At 49.6% G+C, this 23,524-nt stretch overlaps 1 protein-coding gene and 1 long non-coding RNA gene across 2 annotated transcripts; one reads left to right on the top strand and one right to left on the bottom strand.

Moving 5' to 3' along the window:
- Positions 1-414: 414 nt before the first annotated feature.
- On the bottom strand, positions 415-2,818 carry LOC121142737. Its single transcript, XR_005879810.1, has 3 exons — positions 2,376-2,818; positions 971-1,127; positions 415-501 (listed from the first exon to the last, which is right to left on the bottom strand). It is a non-coding gene; the product is annotated as an uncharacterized LOC121142737 (long non-coding RNA).
- A 347-nt stretch (positions 2,819-3,165) lies between these two features.
- Positions 3,166-23,212, top strand: Scly (selenocysteine lyase). The gene is made up of 12 exons (XM_005082258.4): positions 3,166-3,311; positions 5,261-5,373; positions 8,747-8,847; positions 11,080-11,260; positions 13,566-13,693; positions 13,878-14,042; positions 14,933-15,039; positions 18,359-18,395; positions 19,537-19,620; positions 20,108-20,207; positions 21,389-21,464; positions 22,217-23,212. Exons 1-12 carry the CDS (start codon positions 3,181-3,183, stop codon positions 22,362-22,364), a joined length of 1,371 nt encoding a protein of 456 aa, XP_005082315.2. The 5' UTR covers positions 3,166-3,180; the 3' UTR covers positions 22,365-23,212.
- The last annotated feature ends 312 nt before the right edge of the window (positions 23,213-23,524 follow it).

The raw sequence follows: 23,524 nt of genomic DNA, 5'->3' as shown, positions 1-23,524 counted from the left end.
TCAATAACAGGAAATGATGGAGCCTTCAGAAGTCATAGATGATGGTTAAGTAGAAATTATCCACCTGATGCTCAAGCATAGTGATGCTGGAAGTCAGCATGTGAGGAAGCAGGAGCTGTTGGAGAAGACAGAAAATGTAAATACTGTACTGCTGTAAAAACTTGAAAATACTCAAATATTCTCAAATTGTAATTTAAAAAGGGAGGGAGGGATTGGAATGTAGTTCTTAACCTAGCATGTGTAATGCCCTGGGATTATCTCTAGTACTCCCACCCTCTCATATTCAGGTAGGACTCCCTCACTTCATCAGAAGTGGTAAAATTGTTGCTAGGGAACTGGAGAGAGGTGGCTCAGCAGCTAAGTACATGAACTCTTCTGGAAGACCCAAGTTCAATTCCAAGCACTCACGTGGGTGACTCACAAAGCACCTGTAACTCCAGCTTCAGAGGATGCAAAGCCCTTTTCTGGAATCCATGGATAACTGTACTCCTGTATCCATACCTATGCACATATACACATACTTAAAAAATAAATGGTTTTAATGTTGGTACTAGCAGACTTTATTCATATGTGTGTATCATGATACCCATAGCAGACGCTGAATGTTACATACGAAGATACACTAAGTGACAGCCAGAACAGATGTGACCACAACTACAGTTGCTTGCTACCACATCTGGCTGAGTAGGCCTTTTCTCAGGTAAGCAGATGTCTATAAAGCACCTGAAAGGATGCTCTCAGTATTACTCATTTGCAAAGAATTGAGACCATGCTCCATGAATGCAACAAAACTGGCAAAAGACCATAAAGAAATCCTGTCTCGGGGGAAAAAAGAAAAAAAAAACTGGCAAAAGAAAAAAGGAGAGGCAAAGGCTTTGGCAAACCAGAGGATTCCACGGACCTCGGTGAGAACAAAGGTGTTTCTCTCACTTTGAAACACAATTTTGTTAAAAACATGCAGCACACTTACAGTCACCAGAGGACAGAACACGGTGGGTGCTCTTTGAAGCTTTCTTTCCCAAAGGAATGTGTCATTCCATATCAAGTCTGGTCATTCCCTTGATGAGTCCATGTGCATGGCTCTTGTTGGTTTGAATGAGAATTCAGTAAGGACACTGATGTTTTCCCTGTGTTGCAAAACACATGACTGACCAATATACAAGGCACCAAGCCGTCATTGTACACTACCAATAAACATGAAATAACAATCGCATAGCAGTGTTAAAGAGTGGGATAAAATAGTGGTCCATTTGATAAACACTGGAGCTTTCTTAGTATGTGCATTCCTGGCATCTCAAACAGTCGAAAGAAGCACAAGTCTTGTGCCCTGAAAGATAACTATAAGGAAAAAGCCACTAAGAAGGCAGAGGCAAGCAGGTCTCTAAGTTTGGAGACGGCCTGGTCTACAGGGGGAGTTCCAGGACAGCCAGGACTGTGGTATAGAGAGACCTTGTCTTGCAAAACAAAATAAAAAGTGAAAAGCCATCCTGTGCCCATGGCTCTGGAAGGTAGTGGAGAGGTAACCCCCTGTTAGCCATCCTCACTGCTCGGTCCCACCTCCTGAGCCTTTGTGGGGAGCACTTAACCTCATCCACACTCTCCTGCAAGATCAGCAAGACGGAGAGCTGCCGGTCCAGCTCAGTCTCTTCCTAGCAGGCAAGCACAGCGGTAGCTTCAGCTCTTCCTGAGGCAGTCTCAGCTGCTGTGGCACCCCAGCACTTTTCTCCCACCAACTGCAGCAACAGGTGAAGCCACTGACAGCCCACAGGGATGGTGTTGAAGCCCTGCCTCAGCAGGGAGTTCTAAAAGTTTGTAAATACTCTTAGGCCTGCAGGTGTGGGACAACACCAAAGAGGAGGAGTTTGGAGCTTGAGGGATGGCTAAAGGGCTGTGATGTAGCCATTATAATATCTGATGTAACATCACAAGTTCTAAGAATGTGTCAAACTGGCTCCAAGACCTGGTACAGGTGTATGAAAATATCACTGTTGTGACAAATTGAATGTTAAGGACAGAAAGTAAAGGCGAGACCTTCCCAGGATGGTCAAGCTCATCCTGAGAGAAAGGGAGAGCTGCATCCAGTCTAGTTTTATAGCAGACTGCTCTGGGATGCTGTTAAGCGTGTATACCACCTTACACTCAGCTAAGCAGACTGGCGTTCAGTTCTGAGGCGCTGACACGGATGGATGGGTTTCAGAATGAATGTGCTTCAAGCTGGGAGGTGATTTTGTGTGCCATTAATCCCAGCACAGGAGGTAGAGGCAAGTGCATCTCTGAGTTCTAGGCCAGCCTGGTCTACAAAGTGAGTTCCAGGACAATCAGAGCTGTTACGCAGTGAAACCCTGTTTTGAAATAAACAACAAAAAACAACCTACCTTCGGTTTGGGGCTTCTGTATCTAGTTTGGAGCACTTGTTCCCCTCCTGAGTTTCAAAGATCAGGTACTATAGTAACTTCCAGATACCCACTAGTAATAATGTCCTGTTTGTCACTGTCATTCCATTCCTTTTTAATTTTTCAAATGTGTTTGAGTGTTTTGTCTGCCTGTAGGTAAGTGCACCATGTGCATACCCAGTAGCAGCTGTAAGGGTTAAAAGAGGCCATCAGATCCCCTGGAATTGGAGTTAAAAGCAGATGATTGTGAGTATCCTGTGGGTTCTGGGAACTGAATCTGGTTCCTCTGCCTTCATCTCCTTCCAGAATTTTAACACCCCCTTCCCCCTCCCCTTAGCTAACGGCTTTCCAATTTCACTCAATCAAATCATCCGGGAAGGAGGAGCTGGGGAATCCGATGTCTAGGGGGCAAGTTAGGTCTGCTAGCACTGACCGCCAACCCTTCCGGGCGCAGTCTCGGCTCCTGTGGGATCCCTAGTTGCTTGGCTCATCCTAGAACTTTTTGTTCCACCAACTTTGCGGCGACAGGTGAAGCTACAGTCCTTCTGTCATTGGCTGACAATCCAGGGAAGGTAGGTTCCCGAGGCACTGTGCCAGTAGCCCCACCCAGATCCCAGGAACGGAGCAGCGCTGCTCTTTGAGGAGGCCGGTTAGACACACAGGCTGCCGGGTGTCCACATAACTGTCCCCAGCTCCGCCTCACTGCCACCTGACCCCACACAGCCAATCAGTCAGGGGCGGAGGCCCCGTGAGGCTCGCGGATTGGCCGGGGCATGGCGCGCAGCCAATGCGGATACCCGGGGACTCGAGGCTCCGCCCCCGAGCACTCAGGCTTTGGGTGACCCAACGCGCTGATGATCAAGAGATGGACGCGGTCCGGAGAAGCGCGCGGGGCCGCGCAGAGAGCCCACCCGACAGGTGCGTCCCCTCCTGGGAGCCCGTGGAGTCAGGGGACACCTGGGGGACCTCAGTGAGGGACTGGCGAGGTCGGAGGGTCGAGGGACACGCAGATAAGTCGGGCCCGCGCGATCCGAGAGAGGACGCGTCGGTCACCGCCGACGCTAGGAGAGAAGGGGGCCCGCGGACAACAGCTGTGCCAGAGTGGGTTTCAGCCTCCTTCCCACAACATGGGGTCTTGGGACTGGAGCGGGCAGCCGAATCTTAATTATCTGCATCTAAAAAGAATCGCTGCTGCTTAGAGAGTAGGGCAGCATGGGTGAGGGACAGGGGAGGACTTTGGGGATGGCCGCCCCGAAGTGAAAAGTGAACCTTGAGGGGTGAGCCCTGGAGGCTTCTGGACTGTGCAGTGCTGTGGAGACCTCCGCCCCTTGAGCGCAAGTAGCAGGGGTGCTGTGCAGGCTCTGGTTCAATCTCCCACCCAGGAATGTGTCATACCATAAGCCTCCTCTTTCCTCCTCCCCCTCCCCATCTCCTTTTCTTCCTCTTTCTTTTCCTTTCCCTACCTCTTGCTATTTCCTGTCTCCTCCCGCTGGGACTACAGGCTTGCTCTCTGGTTTATTTGTTCTCGACTAATGTGCCTATGCCAAGGATGTAAGATATCTGTCTCTCCTTCAAAATTTGAGCCTCCCTGGATGTGGTAGAACATGCCTATAATACCAGCGCTGGGAACTGAGACAGGCAGATTGTGATTTGGAGGTCAACCTGGTTTAGACAGTGAGAACCTGTCTCATAAAGGCCTAAGCGTGGCGTCAGCCTTCCCTAGACATTCATTAAGCAGTTTCGCTTTCCTTTCTCTAGGAAGCAGCCTCACTGGACAAAATGTGAGGCATCAAATAATTCAGCCAAGCTACAGATGGAAAAGCCAGTCACTTGGCAGACCAATGGGTGTACAGTACTTTTGGGGTCTTTATCTATAGGAAGGAACAGGCTTGGGGCACAGGCAAAGTCCCTGAAGCAATGGAAAGCCCACTTATTCCAGTCCCTGGGTGATCAGTCACACTTTCCAAGGCTCTAAGCCTTGCAGGGTTTGGCAACTCTGTAGGACTTAAAGCAGAGACAGAGGATCAAACTACCTGTTCTGATTTCCCGTTGGTTTAGTGGGCACAGGTAGTTAATGTGTTTGGGTTCACGAACACATTGGCTTGAGCACAGTTTTGATGTTTAAATCATGTGGAATAATACTTTCAGGCCTGATAGCTTACCATAGAGATTTCTGAAGCTTGGTGACCCTGGTAAGAGCACAGCAGGTGACTCTTCTTAGGGTCTCTGGGACTTTGCACTCTGCATCATCCTGTGAATGAAGCCTCTGCTGTGTGGCAGTCTCGCCAGGGCTCAGATGACGAAGGCCCTTGTTCCTGGAGCCACCCTTCTCTTAGTCCCTAGAGATGACACCAAGCATGTGGCTCACGACTCAGATGATGGCTGGGGCTACAAGGGAAGTGGGGGAGCACCGAGGGCCAAGCTGGGGCCTGAGCTTCCAGTAGAACAGTGGAGCAGATCTACTGAAGGAAAGACTTTAACCAGTTAGATAGGGGTGGAGAGTGGGGTGGACAAAGGGCAGCCCTGCTCCAGGGAGAGACTGCCTGGTGAAAGCCAGCAAGGGGACAGCCAGAGGACATGGGCACCTGCTGCTCTCAGAGGCCATTCCAGGAGTAAGGACAGGAGTCGTTGGAAGTCCTCAGGAAATTCCCAGGGAATGTGTGGCCCCCAGCCAGTGCAGTTCCTTCCTGGAGGGGAGCTGCTGATCGGCTGCCCTCCAGCAGTTAGCCTTGTGCTGGGGGATTTATGCCCATCTAGTGAGGGCCAGGAACTAGGTTACTGGAAACCATGGTGTCTTCCATCCCCCTAGAGTGATGCTGCCCACACTCTGCCTCCCCTTCCTTCACGGGCTGTTCTTTTTCTTCCAGGAAGGTCTATATGGACTACAATGCCACCACACCTCTGGAGCCCGCAGTCATCCAGGCTGTGACAGAAGCCATGCAGGAAGCCTGGGGCAACCCCAGCAGCTCCTATGTGGCAGGTAATTCTAGAAGAATCCATGACAGTAAAGCGATTCAGAGCTCTCACTTTAAAGAGCATATTTCCCCATGTGTTATGCAAAATCTAGTTAATACAATGCCTACATTGCTTAACAGAATTCCCAAGAATTAGCAAAAGCCCGGTATGATGGCACACACCTTTAATCTTTAATCCAAGCATTCAGGAGGCAGGGGCAGGCAGGTCTCTGTGAGTTCAAGGCTAACCTGGTCTACAGAGTGAGTTCCAAGGCAACCAAGGCTGTTCCACAGGAAAACCCTGTCTCAAAAAACCAAACAAACAAATAAAAAACTTAATTACATTATAATCTTCAAACGTGTCACTAACATCGACATAGTGTCTTCTATGTAAACCAGCACCGTGTTACAATAATATATCTAATCGAATTCTTATTTATTTGGTTGTTTATTTATTTATTGTTTTTTCTCCCCACCCCCACAAACAGGGTTTTTCTATAGACTAGGCTAACCTTAAACTCACCATTACCCACCTGCCTCTACCTCTCAAGTGCTAAGATTAAATGTGTGCTCTGATCTGATTCTTTGTTTTTTCTTTATAATTTATTTTATTTTATGTTCATTGGTGTTTGTCCCCATGTATGTCTGTGTAAGGGCATCAAAAGCCCTGGAACTGGAGTTAAAGACAGATGTAAACTGCCATGTGGTTGCTGCTGGGAATTGAACCAGGGTCTTCTGGAAGAGCAGCCAATGTTAACAGCTGAGCCATTTCTCCAGCCTCTCCGATCTTATTCCTTCTTCTTTTTTTTTTTTTTTTTTTTTTTCCTTCTGGTTTTTGAGACAGGATTTCTCTGTGTAGCCCCGACTGTCCTGGAACTGGCTCTGTAGACCTGGCTGGCCTTGAACTCAGAGATCTGCCTGCTTCTATCTCCTGAGTGACTGGATTAAAGGCGTGCACCACCATTACCTGGCCCCTATCTGATTGTTAATGTCTTCTGCCCCAGTATGATATCTAGGCCAGGAGCCACCACACACAGGACAGTTTTTTACATTCATTCACTCATTCCTTCGTTCATTCATATGTACATTCTACATTGCACACTTGAGGTCAGAGGACAAGTTGCTGGAGTCGGTTCTTCCCAAGAGGAGACACATATCTTGAGCAGCCATTTTTTTTTCCTGAAAAGTCCCTGAGTGTATCATGAGCCCTGCTGTCACCCTGAGGGCTATAACCTTTCAGGCTTTCATGTGTTCCTCTGCCACCCTTCCCCACATTAAGGTCTCACCGAGATCTGTTTGTAAGCCTGTGCCTATCAAACACCTTTTACACAACTAGCAGTCTATCTATCCCTGTGCGTTTTGGGAATATGCTTTTCGGCCATCAAGGGTACATATCTTGACCTTTGTCAGAAAGGAAAATTGCAGGGCGTAGGAAAACCAGGCAGGCGTAGCAGCATGCCTGTAATCCCAGCACTCAGGAGGCAGGAACAGGGCAAGCTGATTAGCTACATTAGCTGAGTCTGCAGGCTCCAGACCCTACCTCAAGCTCAGCAGGAGCCCCCCAAGTAAAACAGAAAACATCAAGGAAGATACTTAACTCTGGCTTCCACATGAATGTACACCCATACATATGCAAACACGTGCACACACGTGCAAAATGAAGTAAAATATTTTGAAAAAAATAAAGACAAAAAGGGAAGTTTGAATTTTTTGCTTGGGTTGTATTCTAGTTTGTCATTGTAATACAGAGTTTTAAATTTGAAGTTTTAAATTTGAATAATAATTTGCTTCAAGTCAGTAGTTAGAAGACAGCATTCCACAATTTTTTATAGACGTGGAGGCTAATGCCTTGCCTTCCTAGTTAATGTTTATCAGTGGGATGGCCAGGACCCTGCACCCAGCCCTGCCTGTGCTGTGTATTAGAGTAACTAAGATGAAACATACTAATGGTGGTTTATTCCGAACTGAATACCATGTAGGGGACTTAAGATGGCCCATGCTGACTCTGTCACACAGGTGGACCAGCTCCAGGTCTTACAAGCACTCTGTTCCTCCTAAGGGGGTTTGGTGGTTTCCATACCTGTACTTACTAATAGCTTACCAGGAACTTGGTGACACAGACTCCCAAGTCCGAGACTAGCCACTCATTAACTTACCTGTTGGCTCATTTCTAGACTAGTGTCTCCTGTGATGTAGTCAGACTTCTGATAGGATACACTGGAGAAGGCCAAAATGAGAAGGGGAGAGGGAGCTGGGCAAGCAGTTGGGAGACTTTTCTTGGCCTTAGTGACATCCCAACTGCTTTCTGTTCTCATTCGAGTAGAAATGCTAAAAAGGGAAAGAAAAGTGAAGACCATTCATCACAGATTTTTTTTGTTTGTTTTGTTTTTCTAGACAGGGTTTCCTGTAATGTTTTGGAGGCTGTCCTGGAATTGGCTCTGTAGACCAAGCTGGCCTCGAACTCACAGAGATCCGCCTGCCTCTGCCTCCTGAGTGCTGGTATTAAAGGCGTGTGCCACCAACGCCCGGCTCATCACAGATTTTTGTTGGTTTGTTTGATTTCAAGACAGAGTTTCCTCTGGGTAGCCCTGGCTGTCCTGGAACTCACTGTAGACCAGGCTGCACTACCTCCGACTCATCACAGATGTTCAATGTTTCACAGTATTAGGTGTTAAAAATCTAGAGCAGCTTTCACTGAGGCTCTGTGGGAAGAGTTTGAGTGCTGCAGATGTACCATAGCCTTGCTTGTAACAGCCAACAACAGCTGGAGATGGCCTGGGGAAGTGGGGAGTGGTTTTGGCCAAATGACTGTACAGCCTGGGGAAGCTGGCATGGATCCAGCATCAGATCCCAGAACCACTGGTGTGTTGGCTGAGAGTCCCATAGATACCTTTCCTGTCACACTGTCCAATGAAACTGGGTGGCACCTGGGACACCGTACCGAAGGCAGATGTCCTCAGCCTTCCTCCTGGTCCCCCAAGGCTGACCGGCAGTATGAGAGAAGGCACTGGCTGGCTTGGGGTGTGAAGTCTTGAGTTCAGTTTTGCTTACTTCTGTTGCTTTGCATTTCCTCCCCTTGTCCCGTCTTGAATGGGAAGGTGGCCAGAGAGCCACAGCCCCACCTCTAACATCCAGTAAGAAAGCATAGCTATGCTGGGAGAACTCATAGGTCCCTTACTCCCACCCAGGCTGTCCCTGGCTCTCTCCTGGAGCCCACTGACTTGCTAAGTCTCAAGGTGACCTCTTTGCTGAGGCCCTGCCAGGTGGTAGGATATGTACTCGCCCGGATGGATGGTTTCCTTCTAGAATCACCCCACTTCTCAGCTCCCCTGTGTGTGATTGCCCTGTTAAACATGTAATTGATAGTAATGAACTTGGGATTTTTTTTTGTCTCTCAAGGTAGGAAGGCCAAGGACATTATAAATGCAGCTCGGGCGAGCCTGGCCAAGATGATAGGTGGGAAGCCTCAGGACATCGTCTTCACTTCCGGGGGCACTGAGGTAAAGCTGCAGCCTCTGCCTTCTTAGCCTAAAGGTGCAGTGAAGTATGGGAAGGGTTTGCTCTCGTCATCATTTTAGAATCAGTAATGCTCAGGCTTTCTCTTTCTCATTGTTCTGGGACTCTCCTGTGATTTCCTACCAAGTTGTTTGTCTCACTGAGTTTGTGGTTTCACCTGTCCCAAAGGAACTCATTTTAAGTTGATAGAACGAACTCGAAAGAAACCTAAAAAGAAGACACTGCAAGGGACAGGGACAGTTGTTGGCTGTGGATCACAGTTTGTTTCAGCCATAGCAGGTCTTAGATTAAAAGTGAATTGGGTTTTGTGATGCCAGTAATGGGCTTTTTCTGGGACTTAAAAGAAAAGTTCACCTCTTAAGAAATAGATGGAGTAGCAAAGAGCTGGTCAGGCCTCCCAGGGAGGTTAGAGATGTTACCTGGGGCCTTTAAGGCCTTCTGAGTGAGGGACGGTGTGTCACGCTTGCAGACTGGAGGACACACATGGCTTCTTTTCAAAGTGAGCTGTAGACTCAGTACAGCCTCTGCAAAAACTCTGACACCGGTCAGTGGACTGTCTGAAAGTAACTCACATGGAAACTAAGAGTCAAGACTTCTGGAAGACTGGATAGTCTCCAAACCAAGTCTGTAAGAGCTCCGGTTACTAGGCAGACAGTTTGGGCAAGATCAGGCAGGTGGTCAGAAACAGTGTCAGAAACTGCACTTGTCATGGAACTAGGTGGCCACACACCCTGCCTGCTCAGGATAGGCTTGAACAGCTGTCGTTGCCATAATAGTAGGGTATGAGATTGTCATGTGACTGAGTGGGCAGAGTGCAGGACTAAAGAAAGTGTGATCTTGGGGAACTCTGCTGGACTGCTCAGTCACAGGGACCAGGTGACAACTTCTGATTCCCAGCCTGCAGAGACAGGCTTGAGGAGTGACAGTAGACCATTTCCAGCTGTGCCTCGGCACCCTGCAGTATCTGATAGTGAAGGGTTTCTTAACGCAAATGTGGATAGCATTTACCTTAAAGCAGAATGTTTGCTTGGGGAGCCGAGTTCTGTCCCAACAAAAATAACAAATAAACTTTGAATCATGAAAGAACACAGAGGAAAGTGAAAGGACATTGGGAAAAGGTGTTTATCACACAGCGCTTACGAGTGACAGGCGCCCAGGACAATTGGGGACCCGCACTGCTTACTCACAGGTAGATAATACAGTCAGCAAACGAGGCAGCGATTTGAACACACAGAGCACAAGAGAAGCCCAGGGCTTTGCCCTGGAAGCCATCCAGGGTCTCAAGTGACCAGTGCAGAGGTATGAACAGCATTGCACTCCTGCGACTAGCAGCCAGCACACGCCAAGGGGCCATTGCGCCAAGGCCTCAGCCACCAGCAGCCAGCACACACCAAGGGGGCCACTGTGCCAAATATTCCCAGAGTGTGCTGACATCACGTGTGGAAGTTGGAAATTACTACGAGAACTCAGCCCACTAAGGTTAAACTGCATGCCCTGTAAATCCGTCATTGCACCTGGAGGTGAGCCCCCTGAGAAACTGAGGCACTGTACCAACATAGGGACTTGCAAAGCATTCACAGCAGTAGTGTTCTTAATTAGTCCAAATCTGGGGAACCCAACCATCTTCAGAGCTACACCCCCTAAATGTTAGTCACTAGGACTAATGTACCCCGAGTTTGGCCGATGGTGGCTGACCAAAGACAGACGAAGGGAAGCTGCGTGTGCTGCCAGGCCCTGGGTCCCTGCGGGTCACTGCCAGTTCACCCTTGCCCTGCTCGTCAGCAGGGCCCCGATGTGGAATGACACGAGCTCAGGAGGCAGTGGTGTATTGTAATTTTAATTTGACTTTTGATTTTTAAATGTTTTTCTTTCATCTTATTTATGTTTGTGCATGTATGTCCTCCAATTTGTATTCCTCCAACCAGGGATGGAATTCTCCTTCCTCATAGGTTTGTGTGATATAAATGTTCATGCTTACTAACAAACAGGCACACTTGAAGTAAGTTTTAGAGTATTTAGAGTTTGGAGGCTCTCCACAGGTGCAGGCCTGTCAGGAGGGTGATGCTCTGGCCTTTTCCTTCTGAAGTCTCCTTCTGAAGGCATAAAAGGGAAGTAAGTGAGAGGTTCATTGTCTCCATGGTAGCTTTGCTGACGGCTCTCTCTGTTGTCATCTCCTCTGGGAGCTTTGGTGATGGCTCTCTCTTGTGTCTCCACAGTCAAATAATTTAGTAATCCACTCTATGGTGAGATATTTCCACGAACAGCAGACCCTGAAGGGGCACGCGATTGACCAGTACGGCCCTGAGGAGGGGGCCAGGCCCCATTTTATTACTTGCACGGTGGAACATGACTCTATCCGACTGCCCCTGGAGCATCTGATGGAGGAACACATGGCAGGTCAGTGACATGGGGACTGGCCTGGAACTCACTGAGGAGGACAGAGAGGCCTCCCTCGCCCTGTGGATAAGTAGTATTCTGATCGGGGTGTGTACCACACTTGATTAGCCCATCAGAAGCTGATGCTTCCGTGAGCCGCTCTGTGAGTGTTTGTATGGGCAGTTCCTATTCTTGGCCTTACACCTAGGAGCAGAATTGCTGGGCCATACAGAACGGAATTGACAGATTCTTGGATAGACGTGATCAACCTTTGCTTTCCAGGTCAGTGTCACCATCTGGCACCACCATCAGCTGTCCCTGTCCCTGTCCCTGTCCCAGCTTCTTGTCTGTCTCTTCTGCCGTGGTCATCATCATGACTGTGGTTTTTCCTGGTCTAGCATCTTCACATATTGTCTTGGCTGTCTGTACAGATCTCCATTGTAGGAATATCTACTCATATTCTTGCCTTCTTTTGGTTCTAAGTTTGGTGTTTAGTAGTTGCTGGAGATTGATCCAAGGGCCTCAAGGGCTAGGCCAGTGCTCTGCCACTGATGAGCAGGGCGCCTTTATTCCCTTGCCCTAATTTTTATTGGAGTGCTTTTTGTTGACTTACAAGAATTATACATATAGTTGACACAAAGGGTCTTTTTGTTTGTTTGTTTTTTTGAGACAGGGTTTCTCTGTGGCTTTGGAGCCTGTCTGGAACTCACTCTGTAGACCAAGCTGGCCTCAAGCTCACTGAGATCCACCTGCCTCTGTCTCCCGAGTGCTGGGATTGCTGTGCACCACCACCGCCCGGCTCGACACCAAGTTTTGATGATGTCTTTTTTTTTTGCCTCTCATGTCATATCTAAGAAAACTTCATTCTATGCCAATCATGAAGATTTAGTCCTGTGTCATCACCTAGGATGTTTTCAGCTTTGGCTCTCACAATTAAATCTGTGGTGCACAGTGACCTAGGAGGAAGAATTCATTTCTTTGTATGAGATTGACTTTTTGTTTTCTATTTTGAAAACTATATTCTATATGCAGCAATACAATTTGCTTATTAAATAGCACTGTAATAGAATGGTTTGATACAGTTTTAGTTAACTCCTTGCTTCCAATCTTTGTGTCCTTGAATCTGACCTGTTGCTCAGAGATGGGTGGTGATCATAATTAGTGACAGTCATAACGCCCACCCAGACATCTTACAGGACCCACCTGTGTGTCCCTCTAGTGTGATAGAAACTGACTTGGGTATTCCCAACTTTGGTTCACGGAGTTCCAGGGGCCAAGGACACCGCAGCATGATATGGTGACTTTCTCCAGGCTCTAAAGCCAAGACTGCCCTGTGAGAGCACCCATCAGCTGCCCCAGATGGGAATAGAAGGGAGGCAGCTCCGGCCTCAGAGAGTCGCCTTCAGATGGATTCCTTTGTTGGGTTTAGTATGATGCCTGACTATATCTGGTCCATGAGCACTGGTCTGCTGTCTGACTGTCTTTTTAACACAGTGTACAAGAATTAGTTTTCCCAATGTTAGTTATCTTTTAAACAATTTTCCAAAACATGAGTGAATTTTCCTACAAATTCAGCCAAAGGAAATTTAGTGAATGTGCCATGTGAAAGAACAGAACATTTTGAAGAGGATTTGCATTTTCTTTTTTCTTTCTTTTTCTTTTTTGATTTTTTTAGACATGGTTTTTCTGTATAGCCCTAGCTGTCCTGGAATTAGCTCTGTAGACCTAGCTAGCTTTGAATGCACAGAGATCTACCTACCTGCTTCCTGGGAATAAAGTGATGGGAATAAAGGCATGTGTTTTCTCTGTTTTTTTTTTGGGGGGGGGGGCTTCGTTGGTCTCATATCTTGCACACAGTCGTGGCCATGCATAAATCCATCCCAAGAGGCAGAGGCTAGAGCAGGGGCTCAGGATGACTGTCTCTGTCTGGGTGTCTCTGAAGAGGGTCTGTCTGCTGGTGGGACAGCCAGCAGTTAGACTCCACTGACTGTGGGCACAATATGGACAGAGTCTATTCCAGTTCTCTGTGGGCCCTTTGTCGTTTGTCCCTGGAAAAGCCACTCTTTGCTATCTCTCCCTGGGTGTGTCTGCTAATGTGTCACCAAAGGTTTTGTCTGTTGCCATGGCGCCTCCAGCCTCCTGCAGCTACTCACCACCCAAACCCTGCAGTTGCAAGAATAGCCTGAGGCCTGGTTTCTCAATGGACAGTCCCTTAAATTTCTCTTCTAATGTTTTCTGAACTTTGATGACACATTCTTTCTTTAAAAAAATATATAATTATGGAGCTATTTGCATGGTTAACCCTGGTATATGTGTTTTATCTCAGAGGTCACTTTTGTCCCAGTGTCAAAGGTGACTGGGCAGGCAGAGGTTGAGGAAGTCCTGGCAGCTGTCCGCCCCACCACATGCCTTGTGACCATCATGCTGGCCAATAACGAGACTGGTGTCATCATGGTGAGTCAGCCGTTTCTTTTCAAGGAGGCCCTAGGGAAGAAGGCGCTTGACAGGGGCATTCCCGTGTCTCCATCCTTGAGCTCTGTGGCTTTGTTTTGCCCTCCGCAGCTCCTGTCATTCACTCTGTCCCCATCCAATCAGAAGCACACATTCGTTCAGCTGCTTTCCTCTCTTCCCACTTCAGCCTGTCCCTGAGATCAGTCGGCGCATTAAGGCCTTGAACCAGAGCCGGGCTGCCTCGGGCCTGCCTCAAATCCTCGTGCACACGGATGCGGCTCAGGCACTGGGAAAGAGGCGAGTGGATGTAGAGGACCTGGGTGTGGACTTCCTGACCATCGTGGGGCACAAGGTACATGTGCAGGGGCCGCCTTCCCTGCTCCTTAGCAGCCACAGCAGAGTGCGACCCCCAGCACTGCTGTCCATCACTGATTCGTCTAGGGAGCGCCGGGTGCTGTCAAGGACCAGGCACTGAGATGCTGTGACTACAACTCAGGAAGGGCTTTGTCCTTGTGAGCTTTCAGTGCATGTGTGGGGCGGGACCAGGAACAACTAGGATGACATCTGGCAAGTCATGACACGGATGGCAAGACAGCCCAATCACGTGGAGCCAAGGGAGGACATAGCGGGCTCTGTGGAGGATGGAGAGCAGTGGGTTTGGAACACACAGAGTGCTAGTTGCAGAAGAGGTGGAAACTGTGGCCTCCTTTAGTCTGGTTAAACTAGGACTTCCCAGCAGGAAGGTTTGGTCTCAGTGACTCTTGAAGGTACAGTTCAGGGACAAGGTCATAGCAAAGACCTTGGCTTTCCAGCAGCTGCTAGGACCAAGACATTCTGTGCTGTTTAGCAGCATAGTTCTTAGCTGATCCCTAAAGGAGCACACGAGCTGGCCTGACACTGTGACACTGAACTCTGCCTCGTAGCACGTGGCGGAAAAGCCCTCTCCCCTGTCTGTGCTGGCCCCTTTCCTTCACAAGCCAGTTGTATTTTGGGTAGGGCTCTCTCGACACAGGGCTGGACCATGAGTCCAGCACCTGCCCTTCCTCAGGCTGGGGCTCTGCCCTGCACCTGGGGGTTCTTGTGACTCTCATACACCGAAGTGGTAGCATATAGACAGCCCAGGCCACAAGGAAACGGCAGGGCCACACTCCGTGGACACTTCGGAGCCTCTAGCACTCAGACACAAAGGGAACAGGTCACCAGGCAGTTCCCAGTGAGTAAATGACTGGCTTTTCCTTCCAGTTCTACGGCCCCAGGATTGGTGCTCTGTATGTACGAGGGGTCGGTAAACTTACCCCCCTGTACCCCATGCTGTTTGGAGGTGGACAAGAGCGGAATTTCAGGCCAGGGTAAGGTTGAAAGCCTACAAGCTTCTGCCCGGCTGGCCACACTGTCCGGTTTCTTGGCCGTTTCTGTCTCTCAGAAACACAGTCCACATGACCCCAAGTCAGAATTGCTGCTGATTGCTACAGTGGGTGTCAGTCCTGCAGTGTCTCAGGTGACTCAGAGCACGTGATAGGCATCCCCCTCTCTCACAAATACTTCAAGGTGCTGGGTTTCCCGTGTGCTGTGTGCACGCGCTGCTGTTCTCTTCAGTAGGGGCTCAGCAGGGACAAAAGGTGCCCTGTTTTCCTTTGTGAGAACCCCAGGTCTCCATTGCATATGTGGGGTTTTAACCCCAATGCCAGCACCACCTCTGTTAGAATGTCTAAGAAGAGATGGGGGCGGTGGACAGAAACAACGTAATGGCGGCTCCTTGGCAAGTAAGTGTTCCACACCCAGAACCAGCCATCTGGAAACAGTGGCCAGGGAAGGCGAGAGCTGCCTCCATCGAAAGCCTGCAGCCGGCCAGCCAGCCAGCAAGAAGAAGAAACAATAGGCAATGCTTGCACAGCCCAAGATAAACCCAAAGACATTTCAAAGTGGAACAATGGAAGAAAGTCTTGAAAGCGAACAGTGAAAGACAACACCCGATGGGCAGGAGGAAAACATTTTGAGTGACAGGGATTTCGCATTGGAAGCTATGGAGACCAGAGAAGGGGTTTGCACAGTGCTGAGAGAAAACCTTCAAGCTGGGACCCCACACCTGATGAACAGGCCTTCACATTCCTCATGACTTTCTCAACCTGCTTTCTTACACAGCCCAGGACCGCCAGCCCAGGGGTGACACCATTCACAACGGGCTGGGCCCTCTCCCATTAATGACTAATTAAGAAAATGCCCTACAGCTGAATCTTATGTAGGCATTTTCTCAGTTGGGTCCCTTTCTTTCAGATAACTCTAGTGTGTGTGTGTCAAGTTAACACAAGACAAGCCAGCACAATATAATATATTAATATAACGCATATAGTTAATACCCAGAGCCTCTGAAAAAAACTTTTCAAAGAGATGAATAGGTATACCCCCAAATTAAAATTTAAAAAGTATGCAGTACCCCACAAAAGCAGACTTAAAAAGCAGGAGGGGCTAGAAGCGTAGCTCAATGGTGGAACTCCTAACTAGAGGACACAAGGCTGTGGTTTTGGTGGCACCACAAAAAAAATTGGTAGAAAGCAGGTTCAAGCCCTGCTGCCTTAGTTTATTTAACTGTTGCCATGATAAAACACTCTGGCAAAAGCAACGGGAGGGAGAAAGGGACGGATGGACGGAGGGAGGGATGGTTTCTGCTGGCTCACAGTTCAGGGGTACATGCAGTCTATCACAGTGGGAAGTCCAGGCAGCAGGAACTTGTAGCGCACCCTCAACCAGGAAGCAGAGAGCGATGACTTCGTGCTGCTGCTCAAACCCTTCTCTCCACTTTTACAGTCCAGGATCCCAGCCAAGGGAATGGTGTTGCCCACAGTGGGCATATCTTCACACCTCAATTAATGTAATCAAGATAATCTCTCCAGGTATGTCCAAAGTCATATCTCCAAGGAGACTCTAGACCCAATCAAGGTGACAGTTGACACTATCCATCACAGCTGCCATTTCGATTATGACATCAAATATAAATGGTTTAAATACCACACATAAAGGAAATGTCATGGGCTGTAGAGATGCTCATCTGTGAAGGGCACTTGCTGTTCTTGAAGAAGACCCAAGTTCTGATCCCAGCACCCACATTGGCTGGATCACAACCACCTGTGACTCCAACTCCAAGAGGTCCAGTGCTCTCTTCTGGCTCCTGAGGCAGGCAGGAAGAGAAAACGCTGGAAGCCACGAAGATCAGGGCATGAGGCTGCCTGTGTACAGCACTTCTAGACCAAATAAGATCACAGCATAAGACCAAGTTTCCAGAATGTTACGTGTGTGTGCTAGGGAACAGGTGGATATTACAGGCCATTTACTATGAAAAACATTCAGGTGTAAATCCACTAGAATGTTTAGGAATTGTGTGCTGAGGCCAGAACCACAGGAAATGAATGAAAAGATCTGATGTGGTAAAGACAGACGTATACAAGCCTCCCTCAGCTCTTGTCAAATGCCTAGCACCATGGATCAGTGACACTGTAGACACACCCACGTACCATAGAAGCACATGAGGGCAGTGGTGGCAAGCCAGCGTTTGACGGAGCTATTTCATTATAAAACCATGCTTCTGGTTCATTTTATAATGTCGGTTCTGGCTGTTCTGGAACTTGCTTGTAGAGCAGGCTGACCTCGAACTCACACCTGCCTCTGCCTTCTGAGTGCTGGGATTACAGGCATGCTCTACCACCTCCACTCTTACAGTCCAGGACCCAAATCCAGGGAATGGTGTCACCCATGGTGGACAGAGTTTTCCCAAGCTATTAGCATAATAAAGACAATCCCTCCCACAGACATGCCCACAGGCCAACCTCCTCTAAATAAGTTGACAATTTAACCATCACAAGAATAAAAGGAGCTCCCTAGTCAGAAAATGGGCCAAAAAAAATAATGGGCAATCTCCCCACGAGGTTAGTCAGCTTCTAAGTATGCAAGGAAGTATTCAGGTGCTAGGTTTAGGGAAATGCAAATTAAGACTATTTGAGATGCCCCTGTGTCCCTTACCTGTCAGAGCTAGGATAAAAAGTGACGAGGAATACTGGTGAGGGTGCAACTGAGTGTCCTCTGGTGATAAAAGGCTGGCAGATCACAGCTGTAACACATACTTACGAAAAGGTAAGAAAATTTTATTCAGCCAAAACCTCAACAAAAGTATTAAGTTAGCATTGGTTTTCCCTGCACATTGAGGGTTAGACTCTCAGTTTGGCAGATCAGCTACTGAGAGCTTAGGCATTGCTCCCTGCTGCCTCTGTGTCTGTGTGTGCCTACACACCCCTTTCTCCCATTGGTCCCTAAGCTCTCTAGGATAAGGGATAGTCCCACCCCACATTAGACATTGGAGGAGGTGGGGCATGCTCTCTGTGTTGGAAAAGTGTCCAAGTGGAATTGTCACTGTGGCTAGCAAGCACATGGTGCCTACAGTGGACCACGGCTGTACAGGTTCTGTGGTGTGTGTGAGTGTGTGTGTGCGTGTGTGTGTGTGTGTGTGTGAGCACACATGTGTGCATGTGCACGTGCAATGGGGTCCAAGGCTGCTCCTGAGTACCTAGAGGCACATGTCATATGTTTAGGAAGGACAATGTGAGGCGCTTTAGAAAATGGCTCATGTCCCCTCCTAGGACATCCACTTACATTATTACCATGCCTTGTCTCCTGCAGGACCGAGAACACACCCATGATTGCTGGCTTGGGGAAGGTAAGGCTGGTGACCTTGGGCAGGAAGCATGACCCCACTGACCCCACAAGTGCCCTGATTAATTGAAGTCCAGAATTCCCTGGTGTGGCTGGAGAACTAGAGCCACACGTGGTGTGCTTACGTAGTCTCGGTACTTGGGAAGTCGAGGCAGGAGGCTTAGGAAGGACCTTTGTTTTTTGTGGTAGGGTGAGTTGCTGCTGCTTAGCAGTTAAAAGGGGAAAAGCTAGGCCAGTGGAGTGTCCCTGTGGTAAAGGCAGCCAGCCTGATGACCCAGTTTGATCCCTGAAGCCCTTTGTCCTCTGACTGCCGCGTGCATCTGAGGCGGCAACTGTGACTGTCACTTCCTCCGCCAGAATGCCGAGGCGTCTCTTGCGCATCTTCATGGCTCACAGCACTGAACAAGTAGACCTTTTCTTTTGTTGGGCATCTGCCATGGCTTCTGTGGGCTCGTTGTATAGCAGTTAGCATGACCCTAACATGTCACAGCGGGTCTTCTGTGCCCTTATGAGATCTAATTACATTTACACCAGGCACTTATATTCTTATCCTGCCTGTCCAGGGCCTGCAGGCGTCACCTTCACCAAGGTAGGCAGCCATCCAAGAGACACACTGTCGAGTTGGGCAGTGGTGGCACACACCTTTAATCCCAGCACTAGGGAGGCAGAAGCAGGCGGATCTCTCTGTAAGTTCGAGACCAGCCTGGTCTACAAGAGCTAGCTCCAGGACAGCCTCCAAAGCCACAGAGAAACCCTACCTTGAAAAAAGAGAGAGAGAGACACACACACACACTGTCTTCTCCCTAAAGGTGGAAACACCCTTCCTAGTCTTTGGTGACTATCTCCTTAGGAACCTGGGGACCTGTTGTGTTCGCTGGTTAGGAGTGATCCTGCTGTCCTAGTCTCCTAGTCTTGTCCTTCCATGGAATGACACCCCTTAGGACCTGAGGTTCGCTCAGGGCTCATTTGCTATGTTGTCTATGCTACCTGGAGCCTGTAGGGAGTCCCTGGTGATCTCGCTGAGCACGTGGGGCAGCTTGGTAGCGCTTGCCGCTAGTCGGCACACCTACAGAGGCACAGCAGTGACCGGGAAAGGGTCTTTTCAAGTGTCTGGTCACTTGATGCTCACACTTCTGTGTTCCCAGGCTGCTGAGCTGGTGACGGAAAACTGTGAGGCTTATGAGGCCCACATGAGGGACGTCCGAGATTACCTGGAGGAGAGGCTGCAGGTGAGAGGGACCTCCCTAGCGTGGGTGAGTGCAGGTGGCAGAGCTGGGACCAGACACTATCTCCCTGTGAGGGAAACTCAGTTTGGGGACCTGGAAAGCACAGCAGGTCCTGGGGGAGGGGACAGAACAGGGTACTGGAAGTTAGCTGGCATCAGAAATCCTCTAAAGAGGGCCTTTGGACCAAGCGAGCAGGAGTGTGTATCTTTCTCACAGTTACATGGCTGTGTGTGAAGGGTCAATGTGTTTAGTGTGTTTACTTGTCCTAGCTTTGGGGTCCACAGTCTGTCCCCATAGCTGTTACAACAGGATAAACACATGAGATCCTGTTTCCAAAAAAGGCTAGATATAAATAGTGGCTGGGAGAGGGTGATTGTGTGAAGTACTCACTGGCCATTTCACGGGGTGTGTGTGTGTGTGTGTGTGTGTGTGTGTGTGTGTGTGTGTGTGTGTATGTGTGTGGTTTGGTTTGGTTTGGTTTGGTTTTTAGGCTGAATTTGGCAAGAGAATACATCTGAACAGCCGGTTTCCAGGAGTGGAGAGGCTTCCCAACACCTGCAACTTTTCCATCCAGGGTTCCAAGCTTCAAGGTGACTACCAGTCTGAACCTGGCCCCTGTGTGTCTGAGCCAGGAGCTGCCCTGCCCTTGAGCACTCCCAGCACAGAGCAGCTGACGTTAGCGGGGCATTTTCCTGGGTGACTGCTCAGCTCAGGGCTGAGAGCAGACTGCGCAGGCCAACCTGTCTTAAGAAAGAAGGAAAATCAGTCTAGGCTAGACCAGCCCTTTCTGCTCAGGGTTGTGAGGGAAGAGAATTCAGAGGCCGCTGTGACAGCTGGTTGAAGGGAAAGTTCAGGAGCTCAGGTGAGGTGTCAGTTCCCTGAGAGCCTCAGGCCAGGGCCCCAGACCTGTGTTTTGTTTTTTGAGTCAGCTTATCTACAGTCCTGACTGTCCTGGAACTCATTCTGTAGAACAGGCTGATCTTTGCCTCTCGAGTGCTGGGATTAAAGGCACAGGCCACCACAACTGTCCAGCAAAGACTTACTTGTTTGTTTGTTTAAACGTATTTGAGGGTCCTGTCTACATGATGCCTACAGGCTACAAGAGGGTATCAGATCCCATTATACATGGTTGTGAGACACCATGTGGGTGCTGGGAATTGAACCCAGACCCTTTGGAAGAGCAAACAGCCAGTGCTCTTAACTGCTGAGCCATCTCTCCAGCCCTTGGCTTTTGACTTTCTCAAAGAGGGTATCACCCCTCATTTTCCTGTGTCACAGAGAAGCCTGCTGTGCTGATGGGACATGATGGCAGCTGAGGCATAGCTTGCTGGCTGGAAGTGGACTTGCTTGCCCTCCTCACAGACCCTTGTGGAGGAAACCATCTCCCCTTTTCCAGGGCACCAGTGCCCAGTGAGGACCTGTGTTCATTACAGTGTGACAGAGGTTCTTGGTTTGGCTACACTAGCAGCCCCGGGCTTTGAGGGTTTAGTCCCAGGCTTGTGAGGAGAGGGCCATGTGCCGTGTGAACACAGCAGCAGGGAGCTGACCTCAGCGCTACCTGGTACCAAGCCTGTGTCAGAGTCCCAGTGAGGAGGATGGTTAGGCCCTTTTCAAAGCCAGTCTCAGGAGGCAGAAGAGGGCTGGCATTTCTGTCACTGGAGGGAAAAGGAAGCCAATTTCCTGGGTGGTGGCAGGAAACCAGACCCAGAAGGCTGGGAGACATGGGAGATGACCCAAGTCCTGCATCTAGGGACACATGCTGTCTTCACAGGGTACATGGTGCTCGCACAGTGCCAAACCCTGCTGGCCAGCGTGGGAGCTTCATGCCACTCAGACCATGAAGACCGGTGAGTACTCTTAGCTGCACACAGCTCTCAAGCGGAGGTGGTGACAACTCAGGGCCTAGCTGCTGAGCTGCCGCTCTGCTCCTGGCATCAAGCAGTATGGGGTGGGCGCGGCGGAGCTGGGCGGATGGGCTTGGCTCTGGGACAGCAGCCAGAAATCCGTACCAGATCCAGAGCAGGTGGGATGGGACATGAGCGTGTGAAGGGAGACACAGAGGGTCCCTGTGCCAGCCAGCAGAGGGGGACAAGGGCCAGGCTCTCAGGGAGTCAGCACATCACAGGAGAGAGGATCTATGGAGGGCAGACAACGCCTGGATTCCAGCACCTGGTGGCGGAGGCTCCATGAGGAACAGGGAGACTGAGGCCAGCTGGAGAGCAAGGGCAAGTGGGCAGTACAGACAGGAAGGGCAGAGGGGCTAGAGCGCATCGTTCAGGGAACATTCTCCACGACCCCAGTACAGGGAAGCCCCAGGAGCCAGGGCTCAGTGCAGAGCTCAGCATGGATGGTGGGTGCATGGGAGGAAGGTACTAGGGTCAGGAAGCAGTGTGCTTCCCCATCTGGAGCACAAATGGCAGAATTTTAGGGGAACTTACCTTTGAGTAGGCTTGGAGGGCTCCAAGAGGTAAGTGTCAGCAGACCATGTAGATAGGCCCTGAGGGGACACAGCACACCCTAAGCTTGAGGGGCTGTCTGAGGAGGGAGCACAAAAGAAGGCAAGCTCTCAGCTGCCGCTGGTACTGTCCCTCCCTTGCAGGCCATCCCCAGTGCTGCTGAGCTGTGGTGTCCCCGTGGACGTGGCCCGGAATGCACTCCGGCTCAGTGTTGGCCGTAGTACCACCAGGGCTGAAGTAGACCTCATCGTGCAGGACCTGAAGGAGGCTGTGGCCCAGCTGGAGGCCTAGGGCCAGCAGCCACTCTTCCCTCAGTGGCCAGCTCAACTTTGGCCACTCTCTCCATAGGAAACCCCTGTGAAGGTTCCCGGCCCCTAAGCTGTCCCTCTCAAGAGCTGCCCTGAGATGACTGTCTCTCTCTGGGGTCAGAGTGATGAGGGCTGCCTGTCACACAGAATCCCACTCCAGCCCTCACCCTTACAGACTCAGGACACCAGTGTGACATAGGACTCCCCTGTCACCTTCTGCCAAAGGCTATGTGGGAATGGAAATGTTCCACGTATGGGGCAGCCTGTCAGGAACACCGGGCCCAGGAGCCACTTTGGCCAGAAGATAAAATCCAGTCTTTGTCCATTGTCACTTAGCTGCTATTGTGAAAATAGGAAACTTGGTTTTGTCTTCACCCATGGCCTCCCATGTGCTCCTTACAGAGCCTCCCCCACCGCCGAGTGCAGCCCTGCCTCCCTCCTGGCTCCCTCCTGGTCCCCCAGATGAGGCTTCATGCCCGGCAGGCCCTTCTCGTTCCTGGAGGTCATAGGTCACCCCACCCCATGTCTTCTCCCTCCCTTCTGCTCAGGGATTCAACTCCAGTGTGGCTGATGGGAGACTGGTATCCGTCTGTTCTTAGTCTTTGTCATAGTGGGAAATCTGATCATTTCTCACTGAGCTTTAATTGTAATTTTCTTTGCAAAGGTTTCTGTCATCCTGAGGATGTGTGGCACACATTGTACCAATACTTATATAGGTATATCTTTTTGAAGAATGATTTTAGCATGTGGGTCTATGGTCCAAAGGATGACACAACATGTGGAAACAATTGTCAGAGACTAAATGAACGAATAAAATATGTCTGCACTTGCTGAGACGTCTTGGGCTTTTTCTGTTGGTGGTGGGAGGTTCTCTGTTTTTCTGCTCACAAGGCTGATGTATACCTGTCTGTCTGTCTGTCTGTCTGAGCTGAAGGGAAGGAGGTTCCTTGTGTATCATTGTGAAATGACACCTAGTACTTGGAAGGGACTTCTGATAGACTGAGAGAGGTCCCTGATCAGCATCTACCTGTGGCACCAGGGAGAGGCCTTGCTCGTCCTCACTTCCCTAGCAATGACCAAGGATGGTGCAGATCCTAAGAATGCTGGGCCCGAGAGGGCAGTGTGGAACTATGAGGACATCAT

This window comes from Mesocricetus auratus, unplaced genomic scaffold (assembly GCF_017639785.1).
Source record: "Mesocricetus auratus isolate SY011 unplaced genomic scaffold, BCM_Maur_2.0 Super-Scaffold_100010, whole genome shotgun sequence".
Classification (NCBI taxonomy): Eukaryota; Metazoa; Chordata; class Mammalia; order Rodentia; family Cricetidae; genus Mesocricetus; species Mesocricetus auratus.
Note: the sequence above shows the minus strand (reverse complement) of the source record. Positions and strands in the feature narration are given on the sequence as shown.

Coding starts and splice junctions, on each gene's coding strand:
- Scly (XM_005082258.4), top strand. CDS start 3,181: ATGCGGATACCCGGGGACTCGAGGCTCCGCCCCCGAGCACTCAGGCTT. Junction 8,848..11,079: donor TCACTTCCGGGGGCACTGAG/GTAAAGCTGCAG, acceptor GTGTCTCCACAG/TCAAATAATTTAGTAATCCA. Junction 21,465..22,216: donor CACTCAGACCATGAAGACCG/GTGAGTACTCTT, acceptor CCTCCCTTGCAG/GCCATCCCCAGTGCTGCTGA.